The sequence below is a fragment of the Carlito syrichta genome, unplaced genomic scaffold, assembly GCF_000164805.1.
Source record: "Carlito syrichta isolate Samal-C Ts95f unplaced genomic scaffold, Tarsius_syrichta-2.0.1 Scaffold304476, whole genome shotgun sequence".
Classification (NCBI taxonomy): Eukaryota; Metazoa; Chordata; class Mammalia; order Primates; family Tarsiidae; genus Carlito; species Carlito syrichta.
In genome coordinates this window covers 647,158-667,067 of record NW_007248572.1, presented here as the reverse complement: position 1 = coordinate 667,067, position 19,910 = coordinate 647,158, and the positions used below count along the sequence as shown (strand labels likewise).

General features: G+C 46.6%; 1 protein-coding gene across 4 annotated transcripts in view; it reads left to right on the top strand.

The window, feature by feature from the left end:
- Nucleotides 1-259: 259 nt before the first annotated feature.
- NAPB (NSF attachment protein beta) overlaps nucleotides 260-19,910 on the top strand; it is a 34,903-nt gene continuing 15,252 nt past the window's right edge. Inside the window, exons 1-4 of one of the 4 annotated variants that reach the window (XM_021713348.1) lie at nucleotides 306-460; nucleotides 13,894-13,973; nucleotides 15,048-15,059; nucleotides 19,003-19,119. In XM_021713348.1, the coding sequence (XP_021569023.1) occupies nucleotides 363-460; nucleotides 13,894-13,973; nucleotides 15,048-15,059; nucleotides 19,003-19,119 (307 nt within the window). In that variant the 5' untranslated portion in view covers nucleotides 306-362. Of the gene's footprint in view, nucleotides 461-1,471; nucleotides 1,559-13,893; nucleotides 13,974-15,047; nucleotides 15,060-19,002; nucleotides 19,120-19,910 lie in introns of those variants that run through there. The other 3 variants (XM_008060012.1, XM_008060013.2, XM_021713349.1) reach the window with 3 other exon arrangements.

Here is a 19,910-nt window from a genome sequence, read left to right as displayed (position 1 = left end):
AGCAGGGATTCTGACGCTGCGTATTTCAGGAGATCTTTACCAGAAGCCACCCGTCGCTTCCCATTTCGGCACACCTTAAAGGCTAGAGTCCAGTTGGCCCAGGAACCTCCAGCGGGTTACGCCCCATGCGGGTGAGCCCGGGAGACGGCAGTCAGCTCTCCAGGGGCACTCACGGCCGATTCCTCCGCCTCCTGGTAATTGTAGTCCACAGCTCGCACGCCCCCGCCGCCACGGCGGAGCCCGGACTACAAGTCCCGGCAGGCCTCGCGCGCCGCGCCTGCGCCCTCTTGGCCGAGCGGGGAGGGAAGGCCCCCGGCGCGTAGGGAGCCGGCCCAAGAGGCTGTGGCGGCAGCGACTGCGACATGGACAACGCGGGGAAGGAGCGCGAGGCGGTGCAGCTGATGGCTGAGGCCGAAAAGCGAGTCAAGGCTTCCCACTCCTTCCTCCGAGGACTGTTCGGGTGAGCGCCTGACCGCGCGTGCCCTCAGGGGTCTCTGTGCCGGCCCCTCCCCCTCCGGTTGCTTCCCCGCCCCCAACGCATCCCCAGAGTACGCGGGGGTCCTCAGCCCCCACGCGCCCTCTAGAGGACCCCCTCCGGACCCCGGGGTCTCCCCTGGAAACTCCACAATCTCCCAGGCTCTCTCAGCCCCACGCGTCCTCCAGAGACCCCTCCGCAGAGGCTCTAGACTAACCCACAACCTCCATGGGGCCCTGAGGCTCCACGCGCCCTCCAGAGACCCCCTGAGGCCTCCGGCGCCCCGTGGGTCCCCAGAACACCCCAAGGTTCTTCAGCCCGCACGCGCCCTCCGGGGCCCTCAACACGCCCCCACCCCCTAGACGCCCCTTGAAGCCCCCGGAACGTCCCAGGGCCTTCAGCCCACGCGCGCCCCATGAAGACTCCCGGGACCCACCCCGACGTCCTTTGGGAGGGGCGCTGGCCCGGTAGTTGCGGAGTCCCACGGCCTCGTCGGCCAGGGCGCCCTGGGGCGCGTGGGATTCGTTGGTTTCACCAGGTCTGTGCGCGCATCGCCCGGGAGACCCCACGCGCCCTCCAGAGGCCCTCTAGGACCCCCCTGGACACCCCACAACCTCCTTGGGGTCCTGAGCCCCCACGCGCCCTCCAGAGACCCCCTGGGGCTCCCCTGGACATCCACCGGAGGGTTGGGGGCGGTGGCGCGGAGGGCGGTGCCCCTTCCAGCGGGGGCACCCTGGGCGGCTCCTGGGCCCGGCCCCTGGGCGCGGCCCCAGCAGACGATCAGTGAAAACGCACTGGATGCGCGAAGGCATTTTATCCGGGTAGTGTTTTCGTCGCCGGGGCTGGCTGCGCGGCCGAGGCCTCCCGGGCCATGCACGGTCACGCGGCTGCGGTCGAGTCGGGTCTTTCGGGAATCCCGTTGATCTCCGAGGGGGGAGTGCTTCGCACTCGGGCCTCCGGAAGACAGAGCCTGCGCGCCCACAGCTTGGAGGACGGGGGCTGGATCCTGAATGATTCAGCTGTTTAGAAGCATCTGTGCTTGTTGGGGTTTTTCCTTTGATGGTCTGCTGTCACGGGGAGCAGGTTTGTATTCCGGAGAAGGACCAGTGGCACATCTCAACCAGTGGACTTACAGATAATTTCGTTTCTGCACACATTCAGGGTGGACTCTGAGTTCAGAAGACACACATAGTGGGTCTTGGTTTGTTTTGCACATTCTATTACTGTATGACTGGGGTTGCGTCTTAAGCACTCGAGGGCAGCCCTCATGGTGCAGAGCCAGGCTCACAGCCTCAGGACACTAGCCCTGTCTGCCACCGAGACCCTGGTGGGCATTTATCACAGCTGGTTCCTGAGTTTCTCCTGTGATATGTAGAAGATACAGCTATGAATTATAGGTTTTGCTTTGCTTGTCAAAGTCATGACAATACCTAAGGAGCACTGCCTAGTATTTGACGTTTGCGCCAAACTAAACTTTCTCTGATTCACAAAACGTTTAAAATTCATTCAGATAAAATGTAATGCTAGGAGGTGATCTCAGTGTCACAATGTATTTCACGTCAGGAACTGCTTTCCTGGGTGAGTCTGTAACTGGCAGGGGAGCAAGCCCGACAGCACTTGTTGCCTGTCTCTGGGAGCACTCCCTTTGGTGAAGAGGTGTTTCAGGGTTGTTTTCAGGAAACTGGGCCAAACCTTGAGCCAGTAATCCTAAGGGATTGTGAAAAAGCCCTTATGATTTCAAGAAACCTCTCCTTTTTGACTGTTGCTACTCTGTGTCATTGACAGGACCTAGAAGACATTCATTCACACTCGGTTGTTTGATTCAGGATCCCAAAAGTCATTACATCCAAGGTCTTACCTGGAGACAACAGCTGACTTATTATCCTAGCTTTGGGACCTCCTCAGAAAGTTCCTGAGCCTTTCTGTGCTTCAGTTTCCTAGGTATAAAAGGGGATAATAACCGTGCATCTCAAACTTGTAAGGGTTCAGTGCACTTATGTTTGTAAAACATTTAGAACCATAGATGTTGGAGATGGTGATTATGAGATATTAATTAGCATATTCATCAAGTTTGTCAGTTCCTAATCAGAATTATCAAGGAAGCAGTGGACAGATTAAGTGACTTTTTTAGGATTTCAGCACCAAGACCTTTTGAACTGGATTATTGGTCTTCTGATGAAAGAAAATATCTGAAAGAGCTTTTAACTGGTTAAAGAATTATGGAGTTGTGGTTTATGTATGCGAGGACTGTGTTTTTCCAGTAATTCTTGGCTCCAGGAAAGTGTGGGAGAAGAAGGATGCATAGAGTTTTGTGAGTTTTAATAATATTATATAATTATCTGAAGCCAGAAACCAGACCGAGTGTCTCTGTAGTTATAATGGGAGGACTGGGATTTTGTGTCAGTTTTAGGTGTTTAGCATCCTGCCTTCTATGTAGCATCGCTTGCCCTCCACCCTGCCTCTGCCCACCCCCCTTAGCTATAGCATCTCCCCATTTTCATTCCTAAGGGTCACCTGTCATCCTTTGTTTAAAACCCATGTCAGACTTCTGAAGTGACACAACAGAATTAACAAAACACACATGCTGACTTGAGTGTGACTGGAGCTCACGTCTTGAAGAACTGACCAGCTGGTGCTGGAAAGGAGACAGATGCTGCTATTCTGGGACGTGGCAGCCATGACTGCTTGCGCGCTGCAGTACTTCATACCATGGAGGCTCTCGGTGTCCTAACCCAGAGTGGAGCCTCCAGAGTCTTCCCTAGTGTGTCTGGCTTTGTGGCAACACTGTCTTCTTGGTACTATTCTGTAGCTCTTGTTTTGCTTTTTTGTTGCTTTTGGTGAAGTCAGATGGAAATATGCACCTATACTGACAAGAATGCACTAGTGGGTATTCCTTCTGAAGAAGGCACAATCCTACCACACCTGGTCCGCCTGGTTGGTAAGATCAGTGTTCCTTCCCCTGCAGGCCGCCCCGCCCCTCCTGGGAGAGTGTTGATGGGATGCAGACACTGCCAGAGACTGGTGTTCTGTGTTTCTGCTTAACAGCCAGGTAGTTAAATGGTGATGCGTTTTTGTAGTTGTGGAGCTAAATCTCAGACTTTTTGAAGGGCACAGTATAGTACCTATGGAAAAGCTACCACCAAGACTTGATTAGCATTTGGTTCATTGCCACAGATAAGCTGCTGAATTTTGTAGTGATTCAGATTCAACTTACAGTGTTAGTGCACTGTTGGTGTGATCTTAACTGACCTTAGTTTGGCAGTACGTTTGGTTGGGAAAGCCTCTGACCTCCTCTATAGCTGATGGGGAACACCTGCACAGTAACATTGAAGAAAGTGCTTAAGAATGGTGGTGGAAAGATGTTGTTGGTGGCTGACGCCTTGCTTTTCAGTACCCCTCATCTCAGAGTTTACACGGAGATCTAATCTGGCAGTGTCAATGTAAATGTTGTGTTATCTTGAAATAATCGTGAATCTGTAATTTATTATTACTGTCTGTGAAAACTAGGACTATTTCTTAAACACTACGGGTGGTTAATTATCAGTATTTTTCACTCAGCTTTAACAAAGATTGTGCTTAAGTTTTGCCAAAATATGGCAGCACCATGTGATTGCAAGTATACAGTATTTAGGTCTTCCTCAGTTACAGTTGTTATTCAAATGCAGATGGAAAGCCTGTCATGGTTCACAACTGTCATGTGGGCACTTTGGGAGGCCTGGGCAGGAGGATTGCTTGAGCCCAGAATTTCTAGACTAGCCTGGGCAACATAGCAAGAGCTTGTCTTTATTAAAAAAATTAAAAAATTAGCTGGGCATGGTGGCACACACCTGTAGTACCAGCTACTCGGGAGGCTGAGATGGGAGCATCACCTGAGCCCAGGAAGTCAAGGCTGCAATGAGCCATGGTCGTGCCACTGCACATCAGCATGGGTGATAGAGTGACCCTGACTCAAAAACAAAACAAAATCAAGAACAAATGCAGATTGAACTTTGCACAAAATTATTAGACTACTTGTAGGGACAAGGGACAGATGTTATAGTGTGGGAAATGTATATATATATATGTATCCTATCATAAGAAATAGGATACTCTATAGTAGATAATTATTTTGTTATATAATACATATAAGAAATTCAATAATATATCTTGTATGGGAAGACCAAGTGGAGACTCTGGGTGCCTCATTTATTAGTTTGGTGACTGTAGCCAAGTAGATCATACTCAGAATTTCTCCTTTTTAGCTTTCAAATGGACAGGGAACAGAATCTACTTTTTAGGGTAGTAAGGCTTGAATGAGTTGTCAGAATGCATACTCAATTTCACAGAGCTGTGTTACTGTTATGATAGTCATTTAGTTTTCTGGTGTGAGATCAGGTTACAGTTTGGTATCGGCTGATCCACTGTTAAGAATGGGCCTTTTCTGTTTGTGGTTTGCCATGTCTGTTCTCATTCCTGTGAGTCCTGAGGTACAGTTACTTAGGAGAAGCAGGGAGGACGGTGGTGGCATGTGGCTCCTTGGGCATCTGTCCTGTTTTGCTTCCATGGCCCATGGCATGCAGCAGCGCTCAGTGAATATTGGTGGGGAGAATGAGGTATTCACGCTTAATGGAAATGCTGATTTTTAAAAGAATTCTTACCTGGTTTTCAAAAGCAAAGGAGGAGGGTTAGAGTCACTTTCTTCTGTGTTGCATTTAAATATCTGTGTATTATAAACATCCTAGCAACACGTGGGAGAAGGTACTAGGAGTGCTTAGCTGCTTGTTGACCAGTGGAGTTCTCCTGGGCCACTCCCCTGGAAGTAGCCATCTCTCTAGTTCTCACAGCCTACTACTGTCATTCTGAAGAGTGTTATAGCACTCTTACTTCCTGATTGCTTCATTTTGGACATATCTATTGGTTCTGCTAAAAATATAAAGAATTGTCATGACTTACATGGTTTTACATTTTCCCTCTACCTCCTGGTTTTACTTAGTTATCTCTCATTCTCTCAATGTTACCTTTTATATATAAATAGCATATTTAAACCTGTAATACTTGATTTATGCGAAATAATTATTAAATATTAAAACTAATAAAGATAATTATTTTATACTTAAAATTTTTTTTTTAAGATTTTTGTGAGTTATGGGTAGAGTGACCATAAGTATATTTTCCAAATATTTTTGAGATATTAAGAAAGTGAGTGTAAACCAAGAGTGTCCACGCAGCCAGGACTCAGAATCACTTTGGTCAGAGGGGACTGTATATACTATTCTTAGACTTTTGTGTTGTGTTCCTTTAATTGGATGATAAAAGCAGTAAAGCTTTGTATCTTCAAAGAATTTTCAGTGACTGATAACAGTTCACAGTAAAGATACTTGGAAGTAGAATTTCAGGATGTTAACTATTTCTGCAAATGGACCTTATTATAAATAATGATAATTAATATCTAACAAATTAATAAATCAATATGTTCTTAAATTAAGGTATTTTTTGTTCATGGTAAAGAAGTATCTGTCTGTTCTTTCTTTACTCTGTGTTTTCATTAGGGGTAGTGTTGTATTTTGAAGGCATTTTCAATATCTATGAAGAGAGACATGATTTTCTCCTCTGAGTTACCAATATGTCAATTAGTAAATATGAGGCCTTGTATTGTACCGTCTTTGCATTCCTGGAATAAACCTCTCTGGATTATAAAGTACTGGGCTCTGATGGATTCTTTTTTTTTTTTTTTGAGAGTCTTACTCTGTTGCCCAGGCTGGACTGCAGTGCCACTCTCATGGCCATTGTAGCCTCAATCTGCTGGGCTCAGGTGATCCTTCCACTTCAGTCTTCCAAGCAACTGGAACCACAGGCTTCCAGTTAGCCAGTTAGCCACCACGCCTGGCTAATTTTTTGATTTATTGTAGAGACGAGATCTCACCAAGTTGCCTAGGCTGGTCTCGAACTCCTGGGCTCAGGCAGTCCCCTTGCCTCCACCTCCCAAAGTGCTGGGATTACAGGTGTGAGCCACTGTGCTTGGCCTGGATTCTTCTTTTACGTATTCTATTTAGTATTGTTTTATGTACAATTCTTTTGCATACAGTGTTTATCAGGTTGAAGCATTAGTGTTATAGATGCCTCATAAGAAGAACTCAGAAGTTTTTTTTTTTCCCCTTGAAGGTTTAGGAAGAACACACAGTGAAACAGTTGGGGCTTTTTGGTGGGTATTTCTTTGAAAACTTTATTTTTTCTGGAGTTTATAATGTTTAAACTTTCTATCTCTACTGAGTTCAGTTTTAGTAAATTATATTTTCCTAGGAAATTATTCATTTCATCTTTAAAACATTTATTTGCACAGTTGTGTGAGGTAGTCTTTTATGGCTGTGATATTTGTATGGGTCCAAATATTCATGACTGAATTTTCCCTTAAAACTGCTTCAATTGTATCCAATAGATGCTGATATATAGAATTTTCATTTAGTTTATTTCTCCTTTGATCTAAGAGTTGCTTAAGGGTTTTATTCCAGATAGATGAACCTTTTCTGTGTATTATTTTTGTATATTTTTGTGTATTATTTTGTATATTTCTAGTTTTATTTCATTATTGTCAGAGACCTTACTGGGCTTCTCTTTACCACCTGACATGTGTTTGGTATTCATGAAGGGGCCGTGTGCACTTCAGAGGAAGGCAGCTATTCTACTGGGGTTTTTACAGTGATCTCTAAGATGTAGTTATTGATTGTATTGACTAGGTCTTTCATGTCTGTGTTTATTTTTTGTTCTCTTGATCTGCTTGGACGAAGAGGTGTATTAATGTCTTTTCCCTTGCATGGGAATTTCTGTCTTTTTGCATCTCTTGCAGTTTCTGCTTTATAAAGAGGCTCCTGTGCTTTGGCACATAGACATTCACAATTAATATTATGTCATTATGAATTGAATCCCCAGCATAATAGAGTGGACTTCTTTTCTCATTTAATGCCTTTGAGCCCAAATTCTGCTTTGACTTTGGGGTAGCAGCCTCTGATTTATTAACTGCTTGTATCTGCCTGCTTTAGGACTGTCTTATGTAAGAGGATCGTACGTGCCGTCTGTTGCCGGGTGCCCTGTGCTGCCCCCCAACATGGAGCCAGTTGTGGCATGTCACTGACTGACTGATGGAGTGTGAGTGAAGGGGGACGTGTGCTCCATCTGAGCAGAAGTGCAAGGCTACCCATGCTCCTGCCATGGCTTCTCTCCTTCCTTATTCAAGATAAGACAGTACACATCAGATAGGGGTTGCGTTCCAGGGCTGGCTGAGGGCACTTGGAGAAAGAGCCGCAGTCACAGCCAGCCTGAAGTGACAGGCAGTGTGAGCAAGGGAAGCCTTTGTGAGATGTCAGGCGTCGGGTTGTTTGCTGTTGTGACAAGCAGATACTTTGGCCACGGTATTTAAATGTCTGATTGTTTCCTGTGACTGAGAATCCCATTATTTTTTTTTCTTAGTTAAGCAGAAATAAAGTGAAAAACTCTCAGAAAGTTGGGTCCAAGTGCCCAAGGCCGAGCACGAGCACAGAGATGGTACTCCCCTCGCCTGTGTACTTTCTAGTCCTCTCTCACCAGGACTGGGGCCTGACTGCTGGTGCCCAGGGACTGGCACACGGCAGTGTTCCTTGGTAGGGAGCCTGGCTCAGGCCTGGGCACCTCCGGCTTCTTATTGTCTGTTCATGGAAAAGCAAAGGCACTTTCACATTTGCATTCTAGAGAATGTCTCCCACCCGCCTTTTAAAAAGTGTTATATAGTGGCTCAGCCTGTAATCCCAGCACTTTGGGAGACCAAGGCGAGTGGATTGCCTGAGCCCGCGGGTTCGAGGCCAGCTCAGGCAACTTAGCGAGGCCTTGTCTCTACAATAAATAAAAAATTAGCTGAACGTGGTAGTGCACACCTGTAGTTCCAGCTACTTGGAAGGCTGAGGTGGAAGGATCACTGAAGCCCAGCAAGTCAACGCTTGGGTGGCCATGAGCTTGCCACTGCATTCCAGCCTGGGTGACGGAGTGAGACTCCAACTCAAAAAAAAAAAAAAGTGTATGTTTTGATTGGCACATTGTAATTGTGCATATTTATGGAGTACAGTTTGTTTTGATACGTGTGTGCTGCATAAGGATCAAATCAGGGCTGTTAGTGGACCCATCACCTCATGCCCATATCATTTCTTTGTGTTGAGAGCATTCAGAAATCTCTCTCCTAGCTGTTTTGTGTCCCCCTGGGGCCCCTGCATTTCCCCTGCTCCAGTTCTCTACTTTTGTATTACTTGAAAGAAATTGGACTGTTTCCAAACATATTAAGCCCAGAAATAAAATAATCTTGGAAGGATTTAGCTTGTCTAAGAAAACCCTGAGGTTTTTGAAGCCATGGAGATGGAGTGGAAGCATCAGGAGAAGATGCTTGTGTGTAGAACTGTAAGACCACAGAATCACTCCACATGACAGGGGCATGGGCACACGGCTTTGTGTGTTCCTCTCCTTTCTAGATACTTTGAGTATTTACCTGTTGTTTTGAGGGATATGTGGGAAAACTTGTTAAAAAATGCATGTGGGCAGTTTCTTCAGTGCAGACACTGAGCAGTCAGTCTTGTGGCTGCAGCCTGTGAGCCAGGCGTATGCTGACTTCTTCCCAGAGCGTCCATCCTGTGGCAGGTGGATGATGAGACAGAGGAGCTTTCTTGCCTGGTGGGACTTCCCTTTGACTGGGCACTGCTGACAGTAGCTCATTTTCTGTCCTGGGGCGTGGCTGGGCACCAACAGGCACCCTGATGATGGTCGGAGTTGTCCCTGGTCTGCAAGCACACCCTCCAGCCCGCCAGCATCATTTCTCAGATGGCTCCAGTGTCCTGTAATGTCAGAGGCAGCTTTGTTTCTCCCTCAGCATTTGTCACCTTTTCCTTTAGGTACATCTTGCAATGTGTGTGCTGTGAGTTCCCACCACTCTACTTTAGTGCCTCCCCCCCACCTGCAGTTTTAAAATAGCATGTTGTCTAGCTGCCAGTGTTCGATAGTGCTCTGGAGTCCCTGTCTTTCAGGATGGTGAAATCAGGACTTGAGAGGATTTGAGGCTTAGCTGGCTTCACAGCTCAGATGCCATGGGCCCTGTGGGATGCACCATGGCTCTGGCCACGCTTCCTAGCAGACGTGGGGCAGACGTGGGGCTGACGTGGGGCTGACGTGCTCTTTCTCAGACCTCCACCAGGGTCAGACTTTCTTTCCTCAGTGCTTTCTGGCACATAATGATCGGCAAATGGTTCCTGAATAAGCATGGCCAGGAGCAGGGAGTTCGCCTGGCCCAGGGATTGAGGGATCTAGCTGGGAGCGCTAGGTAACCTGTCTGGGTGCTGACTGGTCCAGATGCTGGCTGGTTCGTGTTTTTTTCATGGGGGAGAAAGCACTTTCTTCTTCAAAGGCAGAATCCTATAATATAATACAAAAAATTCTCTAACTTAGCTCTCATAATGTCAGTTTAGTGCCATGTACTTAAACGCGTCACTTTATAATACAGATCCCTCTGTTTCTGTTTTCAACATCTTCTATCCTACTGTGTGGGCTCTGGATAACAGTTGAATTATTTGAAAGTGAACTCTTAGTATTTGTCCTTAAAACTTACAAAAATTAACTTTCACATAATATAAGACAAAATAAGCATTTGGGGTCATTTTGAAAGTACATTTTTCAGCTGGGCTCGGTGGCTCAGCCTGTAATCCCGCGCCTTTGGGAGGCTGAGGTGAGTGGATTGCCTGAGCCCGCGGGTTCGAGACCCGCCTGGGCAGGCGAGACCTCATCTCTACCATAAATCAAAAAATTAGCTGGGCGTGGCAGCACGTGCCTGTAATTCCGGCTACTCGGAAGAAAGAAAGTATAATTTTTCGTGAGGCTTTAAAGTTATGGACTGTTTATGACAAGTGAGTTTTCCCTAGTGGGTTTTGTTTTTGTTTTTTTTGGTTTTTTTTAGCTTTTATTATTATTTTTTTTTTGAGTTGGAGTCTCGCTCTGTCGCCCAGACTAGAGCGCAGTGGCCGCTTCCGGCCACCGCAGCCTCGACCTGCTGGGCTCCGGCAATCCTTCCGCCTCAGTCTTACAAGTAGCCGGAATTACAGGCATATGCTACCACGCCCAGCTGCTTTTTTTATTTATTGTAGAGATGAGGTCTCGCTGCCCAGGCAGGTCTTGAACCCGTGGGCTCAGGCAATCCACTCACCGCAGCCTCCCAAAGGCATGGGATACAGGCTAAGCTACCGAACCTGGCTTCCCTAGTGTTTTTAAAGTGGAACTACCTGTGGTGATTCAGGAGAGATGATGGTCTCATAGTCTAGCAGGGTTCATTTAGTGTTTTTATAAAGATCACTGAACTTGAAGTCAGGTGTCGGCTACACCACTGATCTTGGCTGGGTGACCTTGGGTGAGCCATTGACCTTCAGATGCTGTTTTCTCTTTTGTAAAATGGAGACAATGTCTTTCATGGTTATTGTAGTAATGAAAATGATATAAAATACTTAGACATATCTCACATAAAACCTAGCATAATGCAGGAGTTCTGTTATTCTTAGCTGTATCTGTCTCCAAAATAAGAATATCAAGTACATCTTAATTAAGCTAGTTTTCTTTGATAACCTTTAATAAGAATGGTTGCACTATAATTACAGTTCGGGTTCCTGGTCCTCTTTAGAAAAACAAAATACAGAGAATGGCAAGCCTTGTTAACCATGAGAACTATGGCTAGAGTTAAGAAGAACCTTCTCATGTCAGGAATTTTTCCATAAGGAAGCCTGTTAACTGTGTGTTTTCAAAGATGTGGATTTGCAGTGGAGGAAAAGGAACATGCAGGTGTGAGAGAAAATTGTGCCTGTTCTGACATTTCATTTGTTGCCATCATGTCATCTACTTTATGATAGTCCTCAAAGGGTTTTGTTTTTATTGTGTTTTATTTTGGGGGTGAGGGAAGCAGCTTTGTGGAGATGTAATTCACATCCCAAGCAATTCACTCACTTAAGATGTACAGTCCGGTAGCTTCCAGCACATTGACAGGGTTGTGCAGTCTGCACAGCAACTTTAGAACACCCTCACACCCCAAAAAGAACGTGTGCCCTTTGGCTGTTACTGCCCACCTTCCCGTTTCCCCAGCTCTGCCACCTCGAGTTATCTTAGTCCATTTGTGCTGCTGTGAAACAGTACCTGAGGCTGGGTACATTATAAAGAACAGAAATCTCTAGTGACTGGAAAGTCTAGCAACCAGGAGCCAGGGCTAGTGTCTGATACCTTCCTGCTGTGTCCTCACAGGGCAGAGAGAGAGAGAGAGAGAGAGAGAGAGAGAACCACCCCTCACAAGCCCTTTGCATAGCATTCCTCAGCTCACCTGGCAGACCCTCCTGACCTAGACGCCTCCCCTTGGACCCACCTCCCAACACTGTTGCATTGCGGATGGAGTTTTCACTTGAGTTTTGGAGGGATTGAAACCTTTAAGGTAGCTTAGGCAGCCACTCTTCTATCTGGATTTGCCCTTGACCTTCCATTTAAGTGGAGTCTGCTGTGACTGGCTCTTTCCCTTGGCGAGTGTTCAAGGCTCATGCTGGTGTAGCCTGTACTGGTCCTCATTCCTTCTTGTTGCTCAGTAACATTCCGTCGTCCATATAGTACCGATTTTATTCAACTGTTCATTGGCTGATGGACATGTGGGTGCTTCCACTTTTGTCTGTTGTGACTAATGCTGCTGTGGACATTTGCAAACAGGTTTTCACGTGGACATGTGTTTTCCTTTCTCTTGGTGTGTACCTAGGAGTGGATTGCTGGGGCCATGTGGAAACTTTATGTTGTTTAACCTTTTTAGCAACTGCCAACTTGTTTTACAAAGTGGCTGCACCATTTCATATTCCTGCCAACAAGGTCTGAGGGTTCCAGTTTCTTCATGTCCTCCTAATGCTTGCTGGTGTCTGTCTTTAGATCCCGCCATCCTAGCAGGAGCCAAGTGGTTTGATTTGCATTTCCCTGATGACTAATGTTGAGTCTCTTTTCATGTACTGAATTCATGGCCATTTGCATATCTTCTTAGGTGAAATACCAATTCAGATCCTTTGCCCATTTTTAATTGGGTTAGCAGTAGTTTTATTGAGTTATAAGAGTTTTTTGTATCTACTAGATACAAGTTCCTTCTGAAGATATGATTCCCAGAGGTTTCTGTGCCTTTGGTGCCTGGATCTAGTTGTGATAACCATTCTGACTGCATGCCTTCTCTGGATTGAGCTCTGCAGTGGGAACTCTCTATGGATTATTTCTTTTGATCCTCATGATAACTCAAAGGTATAGATAATATTGTCCTCAGTTTACATGTGCAAACACTGGGGTGCAGGGGACTTAAAGTGCTGGTCCAGTGTCAAACACTTAGCAGTGACTGCCTGAGGTCCGAGTCAGAGCTGGGCCTCACTGAATACCCAGCCTCGACTCTGCCTAAGACTTGGTTGACATGGTGCTAACTGCACACACCTCTGGGGCTTGGAGCTCCCTGGCTTCTGGCATGCATGTGCACCTACCTGTTCATGTTCAGCGTTTGGGCTGTGCCCAACCTCCAGGCATCCACTTTGCCCTCTTCTCTGTTTGAGTCTTGGGTCCTGCTCCACTGAGTTCCTCATTGTGTGTCCTGCATGGTTAATCTCCTGCATCTTGGTTTAGGGGTTTAGAGGTTATTCTCTGTTTATTATATGGGTAGACACGGTAGAAACACGTCTGTCATGGAGGGCCTTGGCCTAGCAATAGCAGGGTTGAATTGGAAAACTTTGGGGAATTACAGAGGATTATTTTGGCTTTTATTTAAGAAGAAATTTCTAAGTAGCTTAAAGCTATCCCTCAGTGGAACCAGCTGGGTGGTGAAGAACTTTCCAAACTGTATGTATGCAAGCCCTTCTCCCAGTATGTTGGGAGGGACATTTCTACACAACGTGGGGCTGGACCTGGAGGCCCCTTCTACACTGGAGAAGGGCTTGCCTCTGCCCCAGCCCACGCAGCACTTCTCATGTGATCTGGCTTCAAAGGCTGAATGAACATAGTGTTAACCTCTTGGAAAGTAACGCAGGAAATCTGTCTTTATCCTTCAGAATTTAATTTCCTCTGAAACGCACTTCTGACGACTCAGAGTGGTGATAAAATGGGAAGGACTCTGACTCAGGATATTGGGTTCTGGGCCAGCTAGATCAGTATTCAAGTCTCAGTTCTGTGCTGTCCTTACTGTGTGACCTTGGGCTAGTTTCTTTACCGTTTTATGCCTCAGTTTCCTCATCTGGAAATGAGGCCAGTAAGAGCCTCTCCTTTGAACGACTGTTAAGATTCTGTAATTCTTGTCTGACACATGCAAGTGTTTATTAAATTTTTATTTGAAGGGAGAAGGATTAGGGATGTGGATGGTTGTTACAAAATGTAACCTAATTTTAAAATTTTTTCAGAGGAAACACAAGAATAGAAGAGGCTTGTGAAATGTATACCCGAGCTGCAAATATGTTCAAGATGGCTAAAAATTGGAGTGGTATGTACAAAGTTTTTGTTTGTTTGCTTTTCAGACAAATACTTTAAAATTAGTTTGAAAGAGGAAATAACTGTTGGTATTTCATTTATTTATTTGTTTATTTATTCATTTATTTAGAGTCGGAGTCTCTGTTACCTAGGCTGGAATACAGTGGCACGCTCACAACTATTGCAGCCTTGACCTGCTGGGCTCAGGCGATCCTTCCGCCTCAGCTTTCCAAGTAGCTGGAACTACAGGCATGCACCACCACTCCTGGCTAAGTTTTTGATTTATTGTACAGACAAGGTCTTGCCAAGTTGTCCAGGCTGGTCTTGAACCCTGGGCTCAGGCAGTCCTTTCTCCTCAGCCTCCCCAAGTGCTGGAATTACAGGCATGAGCCACTGTGCTCGACATTGCCCTCCTTTTAAAGAGTAAGACTGCTGGCTGGGCAGTGGCTCACACCTATAATCTCAGCACTTTGGGAGGCTGAAGTGGGAGAATTGCTTGAGCCCAGGAGTTCAAGACCAGCCTGGGCAACGTAGTAAGACCCTGTCTCTTTTAAAAATAGTAATAATAATATTAAAATAAATAAATAAAAAAGAGTAAGACTGATGGCCCCAGAGACAGGTGTTGGAAAATAACTAATGAACTGGAGTAACAGACTGTCTGGAGCTCTGGCTCACAGAGGGCTTGAAAATGGGCTTCCTCCCTTGTGCTTTTAGGACAAGCACTTTAAACAACTCATTTCAGGTCAGGTGTGGTAACTCATGCCTGTAATCCTAGTACTTTGGGAGGCTGAGATAGGAGGACTACTAGAGCTCAGGAGTTCGAGACCAGCCTGGGCAGCATAGTGAGACCTTGTCTCTACAAAAAATAAAAAAATTAGATGGGTGTGGTGATGCAAGCCTGTAGTCCCAGCTATTCTTGAGGCAGAGATGGGAGGATTGCTTGAGTTCAGGAGGCTGAGACTGCGATGAGCAGTGATGGTACCACTGCCCTGCAGCACAGGTGACAGAGTGAGACCCTGACTCAAAAATAAATAAATAAACTCATTTCAAAGGAGAAAATGCTTTTGAGCTAGATAAATCTGAAAAGTCTCTTCTAGCTGTAAAGTTATTTTATAAGTTTAGTTTTTGGTAGGACTTTCGTTAAAAAGGATATGTCATATTTTAAAAATGCACTTATGCCTGAATTATAAATAGTTTTGTCTCAGCATCCCATTTTTGGTTTTTCCCATATCCTATAATCATAGGTAAAAGTGATCTTACCTAAGAGGCCGCTCACTATTGGGACACCGAGCCTTGGGAAATCCCGTTTCAAAGAGGTCACCTATTGTCTGTGTCTCCAGGGAGGCCCTGTGCGCCTCGTCACAAGTCCCAGGCTGCCTGGGTGGTGCTTCTGTCCAGCCCTGGCATCTCCAGGCATCTGCACTTTCTAGTTTGTTGTAATGAAACAGCATGACATAAGTCAGGTCCTGTCGTTCCACATAAAAGCTGACGTCATCACAGTGGCCTTCAGGGACCATCCCCTTTCTGCCCACTCGCCGTATGCACCTAGCTCCCGTTTCACAGCCTGTGTATGTGCTGTTCCCTCTGTCTGCGCACTCTTCTCCCAGAGTGTTGCTGGTTTCCTGCTTCCTTCAGGGCATTCTTCAAATGCCATCTTCTTTTCAAAGTCTTCCTGGTGACCCATTTTCAAAATGTAAATCTCCTACCTGGAAACTCCCTTTCATTTTCTCCAATGCCCTTATCACCATCTAGCAAAAATAAATAAATTACATAGTGGTTTCCCATTTGTGTGTGTGTGTGTGTGTGTGTGTGTGTGTGTGTGTGTGTGTGTTGTTTTTTGTTTTTCCTTTTGAGTTGGAGTCTCACTTTGTTGCCCAGGCTAGAGTGCAGTGGCGCGTTCACAGCCACTGCAGCTTTGACCTGCTGGACTCAGGTGATCTTTTCACCTCAGCCTTCCAGGTAGCTGGAACTATAGGCACATGCCACCACTGCCGGCTAATTTTTTGTTTTATTGTAGCGATAAGATCTCACCAAATTGCTTGGGCTCGTCTCGAACTCGTGGCCCCAGGCAATCCTCACACCTTGGCCTCCTAAAGTACTGGGATTATAAGGGTGAGCCACCACGCGGCCTTTTGTGTTTTTATTACACAATGGCTCTCATGAGAATATCAACCGTGGAATGACAGGACATTTGTGTGTTTCATCTCTGCTGTGTCTTCAGGGTCTGGATAAATACCTGCACAATGGCAAGTCTTGGTGTGTTTGCCAGCAAGGGACTACATATTAAACTCTGAAGTTGTGTCTATTGCAGTAGTGGTGATCATACACTTTGGCATCTCTTTATAGTTTTAAAAGCCCCCCCCCCTTTTTTTTGAGTCAGAGTCTTACTCTGTCACCCAGGCTGGAGTGCAGTGGCACGCTCATGGTCACCGTAGCCTTGACCTGCTGGGCTCAGGCGATTCTTCTGCCTCAGCCTTTCAAGTAGTTGGAACCACAGGCACATGCCATCACTCCAGGCTAATTATGATTTATTGTAGAAACAAGGTCTCTCCAAGTTGCCCAGGCTGGTCTCCAACCTCTGGGCTCAGGCAGTCTTCTAGCCTCTGCCTCCTAAAGTACTGGGATTATAGGCATGAGCCACTGCACCTGGCTTGAAAGTCCTTTTTTAATGGTTAAACTAATTTGTTTAACACTCAGCTTTTGAGAGGTCATCTTGGCAGGTATTAGATCAGTTTTACAGGTGAAGAAATTTAGCTTGAAAAGTTGCGTGGATCCCCAGAGGCCATTAAGTTTAATAAATGCTCCTTTAAAGACACTTCCAGGTTTGGAGTGAGCAAACTGGCATTTATAAGCAGTGGTTTGAATGAGGGCTCAGGGTGAAGGATCAACCAGTAGCTAGTTCTGGAGGTGGGGGCGTGAGAGTGTAAAATATTGTCCTCGCTGTTGTCTGGGGAAAGGGAGGTGGCTAGGATGCCGTGGGATTATACACAGCAAGAAAAGGCTGGGTGTTACTGACTCTGGGATAGGGATGTGGGTCAACGATCAGAAGTGAGTGTGGCAGGGAGGGGTGTAGCTGTGGAGAAGCAATGGCATGTATGCATGCCAGGCTCCAGGTGTGGTCTCAGGGCTAGATGTGCATGTGATCTTGAGTGACCTGCTTGTGTGCAGCATGACTCAGGCTCTTCCTAGCACGGGGCATAGGAGGGTCACATTACTACTGTGTTCTGAGGCAAGCCACGGTAGCTGCTGTTGAGCTGGTATGTTCCTGCACTTTCCCTTTGTCGTGATTGCCTGCCCATGGCCCTGGGAATGGCTTTGGTACCAACTCAGGACCCCCAACCTCTCAGAAGTCCCCAGTGGCCAGCTGAGTTTGTCCCAAGTCCAGCTCCAGTCCTGGGCCAGCACCCACTCCAATTGTTCAGTGCCTCTTGTAGTCTGTTCCCACTGCTGTAACAAAATACCTTAAAAAAGAAATGCATTACTCATAGCTCTGGAGGTTGGGAAATCCAAGGTCAAGGTGCTAGAAAATTCAGTGTCTGGTGAGGGCTGCTCTCTGCTCCCAAGATGGGCCTCTTTGCGTTGTTCTCACATGCAGACCTCTAGTTGCATCCATGAGGGTGGCACCCGCATGGCCCAGTCATCCCCTAGGGCTCTGCCTCTTAATACAGTCACTTTGAATATGAGGCTCCAATAGTACAAGCTTTGGGGGATTGCCAGAATTAGACCACTGGGGACCCACATCATGCTGGTGGGTAATGTTTTCAAAAGTGCCTGGGGTGGTTTTAATCAGAAGCTAAAGCACAGAGCAAGACTGGAACCTGGCAGGCTGGCTCCAGGGCCCATGCTCCTCCCTCAAGTGGAGGTTCAGAAGCCCACGGGGACTGTGTGCGTACCTCTTACCTCTGGGGGCAGACAAGAAGTGTGGTGGAAGCTTCCGCCGATGGGGTGTTTTTCTTCCTTATGAAGGAGTTTGAAGTGTGTGTTGAACATAGCAGTGGGCACTGCTCATGATCACCTCTAGCCCTGCTCTTCCATAGCGCTCCATGTTGGGCCTCTCCTCATGGAGCAGGTGCTCTCCCCACCCTGTTCATGGCCTTCCTATGCTTGCTCTGCCCAGGTCAGGCAGCACTTGCCTTGCTTCTGGGAGGTATTCTGCCACGTTGCTGCCTCTGAACTCGGGAAGTTCCTCGTGCTGGCCTCTCACCCTCCTGGAAGCGGCCTGGTGTGTCTCAGTCGTGGCTTCTGTCCTCCTGCAGTCAGCATGAGCTGGCCTTGAGCCTCTGCCTCCAACCTTCCTTACCTACAGGTGTCTGCTCCTTGCTTGGTGACTCCACTGCTGGGGTTCCTTGATCTCTGACCCCAGCCCTTATGAGGATCTTCTATGTGTGCTATGTCTGGTAGGAACCTGGGCAGAACCCCATGACAGCCATCAGTGACTGCAAGGAATCGTGCGAATTCTCACACTACATGGAACATAAGCAGATTATACCCCATATAAACTTCAGTTAGGTTTTACTATAAATTGAAGACAGCTTTGAATTTTTAGACTTTTTTGGATTTCAGGATTATGGGCCTGATTTCCCTCATTGGGAAACTTACTTCTCCACAAAGCCCTTACTGCATTTTCTTCAGCAGTGACCATCCAGTCCAGGAGACACTGCAGGGTGGAACACGAACAGTAAACATCCCTGAGCCAAATGTTGCACCCTTCTTCAATCTCTTGTAGCTTGCAGCCCCTGGTCAGTGTTTATTCTGTGTGTGTGGAGTCAAATTGAGCAGCCCGGGACTTGGCTATGGGTATGGCATGAATAGACAGAGAATAGAGACCCGGTGCCCAACGGCTGGGAGACTGCTGACTAGGGTGGGCAACCTTTATGGCTCCTTGACTTGGTGCTGGTTGGTCATGTTTAGATGTGCTTCTGGCTGAAATGCGTCTTTGGGGGGAATGTGACTTTACTAGGGAAGCCCAGCACTAGTGCACAGGTTGTTTTGTTGGGGGGAGCTTGTTCCTCTGTGTTTAATTTTGGTGTCGTCTTCTTCAGCGGCAGGAAATGCATTCTGCCAGGCGGCCAAGCTCCATATGCAGCTTCAGAGCAAACATGACTCTGCCACCAGCTTTGTGGATGCCGGGAATGCGTACAAAAAGGCGGACCCCCAAGGTAAGCCATGGTACCACACACCTGCCTCGTGACTGTCAATGCAATTCTTTGATGGTGGCATCCATGTTGGTGTCCTTTTGAGTCCTAGTAGAAAAGGGATGTTTGTGTTTTTGAATAATAGAGAAATTTTGGTAATGGTAAGAATTTTTCTTCTTTAATCATTAGGGGGCTTTTATGAGGAGAAAATATGTTAAATTTGTCCTGTCTGTTCAATTGACAGTGTCAATTCTTTTTTTTTTTGAGTTGGAGTCTTACTCTCTCACCCAGACTGGAGTGCAGTGGCTGCTCTCGGCCACCGCAGCCTCGACCTGCTGGGCTCTGGCGATCCTTCCACCTCAACCTTCCGAGTAGCCGGAATTACAGGCATGCGCTACCAGGCCCGGCTGATTTTTTGGTTTATTGTAGAGATGAGGTCTTGCTGCCCAGGCGGGTCTCGAACCCGCGGGCTCAGGCAATCCACTCACCTCAGCCTCCCAAAGGCGTGGGATTATAGGCTGAGCTACCGAGCCCGGCAACAGTGTCATTTTCTTAAACTCCATTTTGCATTTTAGACCTTTTTTTGGAAATTACCTTTAGTTTTATCTGAGACTTCTTATATCTTAATTCTATGAAAATGTATATTGATCATGAAAGGAAACTCCAGTGTTTCCTTCCTCTTGAATACCTAGTGAGTTTTGAGACCCAGTCAGTGGAAGGGTGTAATAATACCTGAGGGCTGAAAACATCCCCTACTCATACAGTATCCATTTTCTTTTTTCAAAATGTTTTTCAATGTATTTGTTTTGAGCAAA